General features: G+C 34.5%; 1 protein-coding gene across 1 annotated transcript in view; it reads left to right on the top strand.

Annotated features, from left to right (window-relative positions):
* Positions 1-8,769, top strand: part of LOC142336687 (uncharacterized) — a 13,597-nt gene extending 4,828 nt beyond the window's left edge. Inside the window, exons 2-4 of the mRNA XM_075385598.1 lie at positions 3,593-3,776; positions 5,585-5,701; positions 8,289-8,769. Coding sequence (XP_075241713.1) covers positions 3,593-3,776; positions 5,585-5,701; positions 8,289-8,474 — 487 coding nt within the window. The 3' untranslated portion in view covers positions 8,475-8,769. The remainder of the gene's footprint in view (positions 1-3,592; positions 3,777-5,584; positions 5,702-8,288) is intronic.
* The last annotated feature ends 211 nt before the right edge of the window (positions 8,770-8,980 follow it).

Here is an 8,980-nt window from a genome sequence, read left to right as displayed (position 1 = left end):
GCTTCTGTAAAGGGGCTTTAAAATCTGTCATTATTCAATTTTTTTGTGCGGTTACAAAAGGAACAACAAATAGAGATTATAAACAAAATTTCATTTAAAACCTGAGATAAAATGCGGTCGAAGCCGTAGAGCCATATATTGCACTTCATAATATGTTCGAACGCCAATAATGTGGTATGCGATTTATCATTATTGAAAATAGATAACATGTATACAGAAAGTTCAAAATTAAGTAATACTCTTGTATTTTCCGAAAGCTTTTATTTTCAAAGTCATGAAAGCGATTAGCTCTAAAATGAAAAACTAAATAGGTTCTTTTAATCTTCTAAAGGAAGCGCTTGAGAGCTGTAATTATTCAGAATATGTCTTACACCTACAAAAAGAACGTCAAATATAGACAAGTACCAAAAATTAGCTAAATCTTTTGCGGAAAACCTGCGTGGAGGCCAGTAAATTCATAGTGAATTCTTTGAAAAACGCTTGATTTCGTAAACTTGCTTCGTCCCCCACAGCAAAAAATAGAGAAAAAGAACAAAAATTCAATGTTTAAAAATTTTCGTTTATTTTTGAAAACCATTAATTTCAAAGTCATGAAAGCCATCAGCTATCTACTCAAATCAGAAAACAGACACTATTAAACTTCCATTGAAAGCAAGTGAAACTTGTCATTATGCAGAAAAATTCGTACGACTAAAAATACAGAGTAAAATCAACCGTTTAAAGACAAATGCAAAAAATTCAATTGAATTCCTCAAGAAAGGGGTGTCGAAGCCGTTAAAACCATAATGTATGACTTTAAAGAGATAAATATGTTCAATTGAGACTTTTTTCGAACACCAATATTAAAATATATGAACTGTCAATGTGATAAAATAACAAAACGAGAAAAAACGTGAAAATTTGGCCAATGCAAAAAAAAAATAAAAAAATTGTGAACTCTAGGGTTATCAAATCCAGACAACAATAACTTATTCGTAAAACCTTAAAAAAGTTTACTATCCATTCAGTAGAAAGAACTGGAAGAAGAAGCATTCTTTCTTTGCTGACACTGGGCTACAAGTTGATCAAATTAGGAGAAAAATATTGGCAAAGTTCATTAAACCGGTGTTGATTTAAAAATAAAACTTTTTTAAATGTCAAAACGACCATAATCTTTCGATTATAAAAGAAATTAATAGATAAATTAATTTGGAGCTACTGAGTAAGCTTTGATTTGAATTGTTTTTTTTTTCTTAAATTAACATAAAGAAGATCTTTTCTTGAAAGAGACCGACTAATTACAATCTGAATTTTTTTTTAAATTGTAACAGTCCAAATTGTTTGTCCATTAAGAACACTCAATTGCTTAGAATATGATAGATCTACATAATTTGTTAGTTAAAAGTGCACTAATAAATGCTGCTTTTTTGATAATTATAGAGTGAATTCAGCAAAAAATGGCAAAATTTTAACTCCACACTGCTCTCAATGAAAATGAAGGTAGAACTAAGTCCCGTTTTAAATTAGTTTTTTTTTGTAGCAAAGAATAAATTAGATGTTTTTGGGTGAGTACTTTCGTCAAATTTAATCAAAGTTGACTAAAACAGTTTTTTTTAGGCAATTTTTGACAAAAAAGTATTTTTTGACAAAAAATATTTGGCCAACATTTTAGCCAAAAAAATTAAACCAAGTAGTCAACAATTCTCTTGGTTGAAAAAAAATCAGCAGTACTATTGTTAACAATTTTTTTCATATTTTAGCAATTTTCATGAATTTTTAGGCGAAAATTCAGGAATATGTGAAAAAATAACGCAAATTGGCGTGATATTCACAAAAACACTCAAAACAGAATAACTCGCTCTAGAAAACGAAAGTCAAGAAAAAACATTTTCAATTCCAAAGTTTACGATGGAAATGCTTTTTAATGCTACCACTGACAACTCTCTACAATGAATATATCGATCGGTCAAAATTTACTAAACAAAAATCAAAACCGGCAGATCGCCGGCAAATTATCGCCGTTGATTCCCATAACCAAGATTGGGATTGAAAGAAGCAAAAACTAGTGAAAAAATGATTTTTGTGCAAACAAACTTAAAGTAAGAACTATTTTGATCTGTTTTGGAGCTGAACATGCTACTTTTTCGTACTGAGACCACACAAGGGCTAGTATCAATACCAATAAGAATTAGAGATGTTAACTAAGAACGAAGTTTGATTAACCGGCATCTAAAATTGGGCTTTATTGGTTTATCCCGTTTCCCTTTCTGATTTAGTTTTTTTGATACTGACTGTGTTCAATTTGAATTGCTTTTCTGAGCAACTGCAGTCTAAAAACACTTTTAGCAGAATGAGAGAAGAGTAAAACTAGCCTAGAGAAGTCAAAAAAATTGCAAGCAAAATTTCGAAAATGCGGCAAATTGAGGTAAGGCAAAAAGTTTTTCATTAGACGAAATAAAAAATATAGCAGAACGAGTCCTGACGTACAATTCAGAGAATTTTGATTGACTAAACAACCAACTAGACCTAGAACGGACTATGGGTGAATTGGGAAAACCATACTGAAAAAAAATAGATAAGAAAAATCAAAAAATACTGAAACTCATTGTCAAAAAGCCGCATGTGAACAAAAACCACTAGTGATAAATGGAAGTTTGGTTCAAACAAGTAACTAGGCCACGAATGAACTATGAATGGATTGGGAATTCCATTTAGAAGACAAAACCAATCCAAAAAATTGAAGAAACAGTGAAAATCAAAGTGAAATTGCTGCATGTGATCAAAAACCACCAGTGAGAAATGGAAATTTGGTTCAAACAAAAAACTCTACTTTAGAGCGCACTCACAATTAGAGCGAAAAAATTTCAAGCCGCAAAACCACTCGCTTCTTCGCTCCACTTCCTGTTTCGGTGTGACCAAAATCACTACTCCAATTTGACTTCAAAAATCATGAAAATGTGTTAACAGATCTTAAAAAAGACAGCGCCCCAATACAATTCAAACACTTTCAATTGTAAAAAAAACAATTAGGAGCACTATAATAGCCGGGTGAGAAGCTGAGGCGGCTATTAAAAACCCATTTGAGTATATAGATCCTCCTTTCGAACTGCTCATTTCTTGTTGGCCTGTGCTCAGCTTTGGGGTAATACTGGTGTTATTTTCTTCGCGGTTTCCTCTTGTGAATGTTGCGAGATTTTGCGGTTCTCTTTTTCTTGTTGCTTGTGTACTAGAGTTTTACTGTTTATTTCTCCTTCTGTTTGCTTTCTTGTGTTTGTGTTAGGGTTCCTGCAAGATTTTTGATATTGGTTTTTTAGCCCATTTCTGGAAAATTTTTATGTGAGAGACATGATTAAATTTTAGCGTTACAATCAGAGTTCTCATTGCGGATTCCGATTTTTGTTTACAAGTTTTTGTCTGTCTATTATCAAGACAAAAATTTTAATCGCTTGTCCGCTACATCAAATTTCAATCAATTTTCCGTTACATAAAATAGCAATGACCACAGATAGGAGAAGAGGGCGTGCTCTGGGCCAAAAATGACCTGTAAGAAGATTTTAATGTCAAAATAGTTTTGAGAGAATCATTTCTGCTTCAAAGATGTTTCGCTTTACAGAATATCTCAAGTAGTGAAAGTTCTATCACCAGGACATTCACAGAGGAGTGCAAATTGGGTTCACAGTTCGGGTGTTTCGTCTTCCAACCTTCAGTTTCAGATGCCGTTTAGTGGACAACAACTTAACTTGCAGACTTCTTACGCCAACCAAAGCGCCGATTCGGGACACTTTGGACAATCGGGCGTTGGTTTAAGGAACTGTTTTCGTTTCCCCATGTTAGAAAAAAAAAACGATTTTTTTTGGAAAATTCATAATTGTCAAACGGTGGTAATTAATAGCCGCGTCAGCAATTCCAGGCAGCTATTATTGCGCTCCTAGTTTTTTTTATCGTCTGACAAATTTTTGTTTCGTCTTACCCTGAATTCTTGGAATTGACTATTTCAATGACTTCAGTGACGTCTACTGCTTTGCAGTTAAAATTTGTGTTCGTGACGTCATTTCTGCTTTTAGGTCAATTGCTTGACTTAACTCACTCAAAAAATTGACTTCTGAACTCACTTACGGAACTTTAAATTTTATGAACATTTACTAATTAAAGGTCAGTAGTGTGCATCTAAGTAGTGCCGAACTTATATGCCCTAATTCCTGAGTAATGGAGTCTTGATTTTTAATATCGAATATTAACTTTGAAAAAGCTCCATTAGGGCATTTTTCTTTTAGAGCAAATGTGTCTCATAAAAATGAAAGTCCGAATTTAACACAAAACGTCTAGTGGTCTATTAAAAAGGTGGTGGTGGATCTGTCAACCTTAATTTTTTAGTTGTTTCAATTCATTGTGGGCCACAAGCGTCTATCGCGGCTACTTTCCAGCAATCTATTCGCGGCTATGTTTGTAACAGTTTCGCACATTAGCTTTTTTTAGGCTATATGTGAACCTATTAAGCCGGGGTCGAGATCTCAGTGCCCTTTCTGCGGACTTTTTTGTTAAAATTTCAGCACATCTTCAACAAATTTCTAAAAAAAATTCTGTGCACTTTCTGTACATTTCTGACATAACTCTCGGACCTTCGGGATAAAAGATCTCAGCGCTGAATTACACTATTTCAAGTCTGTCACTTTACTTTAAGCAGTACTATGGTCATGTCATTTATTAAAATGAAAAGCAGTCAAAACAAACAGGCGAGACTCACTTCCAAAAACGAACAACGACTATGATGCTGAGAGTTAAACTTTTGTGTTTCCCTAGAATTTCCTAAGAAAAAATAAAAGAGTTTGCTTCCTAATCAAAGAAAAAGCACAGGAGGGTCTTATCATCAATTTTTTTAAAAGGAAAACTATTAGAAGTAAGAAAACTTCACTGATTTTTCATAGGAAGCTATAAAAATCATTGAGGTCGGAATAGTCAAAAATAATAAACAGCTAAACCTGCCATGGAAAACGAACAGAAGAACGAACATAATGATATCGAACAGTAAACATAAGACCCCCAACTTATTTTAACAACGAATTCGCCCCTCAATTGTGCTCTATCCTTTCCCAACTTTCCGTATTGATTTTATTTTACTCCTCCTAACTATTTTATTGAAACCTAAGCAACTAATATAGTAATTGGCAAGACTATAGCGGGCTAAAATGAGGCTTATACTAAATCGTACTTACCGTCGCGTATACGTAAATTTTTAAGTCTTGTTATGTTGATCAAATCGACCTAGAATACCTACCACACGGAGTTAAAATTCCAATAGACGTTTACAGCCACCAGTTGAGTTTCTCAATAGTCCCATTATCTCCAGTCTACTGGTTTTTGATTTTAACCCACTTGACCGAAAACTAGCTAATTTTGGCTTCTACTTTACAGATTTTGGCCTATCCGGAATGCTTGCTTAATGATACCATGAACATTTGAGCATGGGTCATTTTGATCTGAGCTGTTTGAAAATCGGTCTAACAGGACATTAATTCGGATGTTTGTCTAGTTGCCCTCCTTTCAACTGGGGCGCTCAATTATTGATTATGTTTAGCTCAAATTAGTTGTAGTTTTGTGTTTTCAGGCTCTAATCAACCATACGTTGAAGCTCAGAATCTCAGTCCCGTACAAAGAAGTTATGCTGGTCAAGCTGACAACTCTGGCCAACATCATGTGCATCCAGCACAGTGGTCCAACCAAGGTTGGGCTAACCACCAGGGTCGAGAATTTGTTTTTGATTGAGCGAGATTTGCGCTCAATTTTACCGGCATGTATCCGTTGAAAGTATGCTGGAAAAATCTACGCTTCGACTCGGGCAAACAGGAACTCGAGCTGTTTGCTTGCCTTAATAGAAACGGCTTTTAATCTCATATCGTTGATTATCAATGAATTTTTGAACAGCTGTGAAATATTTGGTTTTTTTTGTGGTTATATTTGCCTTATCGTAAATTTAGGCTTAAAACTTGTTAATAGATTCAATATTGTCTGTCATTTCATTTCAAATTCTCACGAAATGGAAGAAAATAGCCAAAAGCTGACATAAAACATCAGCGTTCAAGTTTTAAACTGCCGAAATTCTGCAGTGCAAGAGATTAAATAACAGAATTTCCTACATAGAAAGCCAGAAGCTGACTTCTATGAAATTAAGGCTTCTCTAATTTTGCATGTTGCGTGTTTTAAGCAAGGTTTTGAGACCCTGCAGAACTAAACTTTTGACCAACTTCTTTGTGACACATCAAGCAGAGCCATGTACTTACAACGTGCGAAAAGGTGTTATCAGTTATCAAGTTGGCTGAAAATGAGAGCAACATCTTTTCAATAATTACATTTTTTCCTATAATTATCCTCTATCTCAGTAAAAAGGGATCGATACAATTATATTACCAGAAAAGCTCCATTAACTGATGAACCAACATAAGAGTTATCGACACAAAAACATACAAGAAGCTTGAACAGAAAAAGAGCTGACGAACTTGAGAAGTGTGTAAATTGATAACAACAAAAAAGTCCAAGAATTTGTTTAGGCCTGATATCAACAATTTTATATAATTTCTTTATCCTTTATCAAACTATAAAGCTCTAGATAGAGCAAAAGTTCAATTATATACCTCTAAAGCTCTAAAATCTCAAAGTTACACCTCAAAACATCAACCCCTCAAGACCCCTCTGAATTTCCGACTGATACAGTATCAAATTAAAGAAATGGAAGGAAAAAAGAAATGGAATAATTTCAGAATTGTACCTCTTGAAACTATATGTAGTTTAACGAGACAATTTGTGGACTGGACATCCAAATGAAAAGAAGTCTAAGCATCCTTTCTCAAATAGTTGCTAATGAAAATCTGGCAAAACAGTTTTGGCAAATCACAACCTCAAAAATGATTGTTTTCAAGATGCGCAAAATTAAGTGATATTTTTGTTTTCGGACAATGGCCACGTAATGACATGTTGCACCATTTTGAACTTTTGAAATAACTCTACGACCAATACTTTGCATTGAAAACTTACGAAACATAGTACGGTGCTCTATTTGGTCTGTGAAGACTTTTGTCACCGTATTCGAATGTTTTATTTGCCAAATACTTGACTGTGGCCTTTTCAGACTTCTTGCAAAAACTAGACTTTATTCTTCTACGTTCAATTGAAACCTTCACTGTGGTCCAGGATTAACACGCTGTGACACTGTGGCATCTCTTTTAATGCTGTGCCGTTACGTTTTAATTATATATCTGTACAAATGTTTGCTGCTTCTGTCATTTATTCTTATATTACGATCAATGTGAAAGACACACACTCACTTCGCCTCATCTCCTTGACTTAAAGTTTTGAGAGGTCAATTTAAAAGTCGGAAATCAGGAGACGGCCAACAATAGCCCAAGTTATTGCTTTGCAGCTTTTAATAATTATCTTAGTGCCGAATTTGCAAGCAATTGCATAAACAGCCTTTGCGTTATTGTTAATGCCTGGCGCAGATAAATTGCAATCAATTTTTAAAATCTACATGATGGTTTTTGAGAAAATTGATTTGAAAATAGGAATCTGAATAATCAATATACGACTTGTAGATATTCAAACCATACGCTTTGCCCAAGAATTTAGCAGCGTAAAAAGAAGAACTTAAATGTAATACTTATGTCATTCAGGATTTGTTTTCATGCAAATCTATATGAAAAAAAATTAAAAGCCTCTAAAAGTCCGCTCCAATTTTATTGCTACATAGATGACCAAATAAAACTTTTCTATTTGTATAAAGATTCAAGCAAAGATATTTTTGTCGGAAGGTCAAACTGTCAGTAAAAGATTTTTGGCCATTTACGTTGGTAGCACGTACCCAACAGGCAGCGCATTTGCTATTTTTCAAAAAAATTGACTTTAAAGCTCAAAAAAATTAATTGAGATGCATTGATTGAACCGTTTTTAAATAGCCAGTTTTCCTTTTTTAGCAAAAAATGCCATCATCGGAGGCAAAAAAAGTTGGGCTCAAAAAAGCCGAAGAGTGAATAACATAATGCCAATAAAAAGTCAGAAGGGCAGAAATTTAGAGGATATATTGGTTTTTATTGTTGTCAGAGAGACGCAAAATTAGAAAATTCAAATTTATTTCTACTTAAGTTTTTTGTTTGCTTCCAAAATATGAACACAACCTTTGTAATTAATTACATCCAGTGTAATTAAACATTAAGGATGCTTTGTTTTTATGTTGTTGATAGTCAACAAATGGCTGAACTAATAACCTCAGCATTTTTAAATTTCAAATTCAACATCGGAAACAGGCTCTTATTATTCAGCAGTGGAAGCTTACAACCAAAGCCATGGCTATGGACTTCCTAATCAGAGTTACGGTGGATCTCAAGGTCATGACTTCTATCAGAGTCAACAGCACACTCGAGGTCAAACTCTTCACAGGGGTCAAACAAGAGGGCAAGATGAAACGATCGGTGATTACAGCAGACGAGTTCACGCGTCAACAGTAGGTCCAATAGGTAGTCGGAGAGGCGAAGCTCCGGTTAGAAGCCGGAGTTATAATCGTAACTCATCAACTCAGAGGCCGGGTCAAGATCTGAGTCGAGGTCAAACATCTTATAGTCAACCCCCATATTTCCGACAACGTCTAGGTGCGAGAGGGAGAGCTTATGGTCGAGGGCAATATGAATACAAAGATCAAGGTCAACGCCACAGTCGCGGTCCAAATTCTAATTAAACTGATGACAGAATAATTTTATATACTAATACAACAACGGCAGTCAGCATTCAAACCAAGATCATTTACAGGGCAATTGAGAAATTCAATCTCATGACAAATTCTTATTAATAGCTCTCAAATGATGTTTGCAGCAATTATAGTCGTGTGGTCTTTTTATACAATTTTTCGCTTGACAGATTTTTCATTCTAAAAAAAAGCTTTACCCATTTGACAATTCGTCCTCAAAACCGGGATAAACAGATAGCGCGCAGAGGTCATTAGGTTCTCGTAGAGCTT

This window comes from Convolutriloba macropyga, chromosome 3 (genome assembly GCF_964194025.1).
Source record: "Convolutriloba macropyga chromosome 3, txConMacr16.3, whole genome shotgun sequence".
In the NCBI taxonomy this organism is placed as follows: Eukaryota; Metazoa; Xenacoelomorpha; order Acoela; family Convolutidae; genus Convolutriloba; species Convolutriloba macropyga.
Note: the sequence above shows the minus strand (reverse complement) of the source record. Positions and strands in the feature narration are given on the sequence as shown.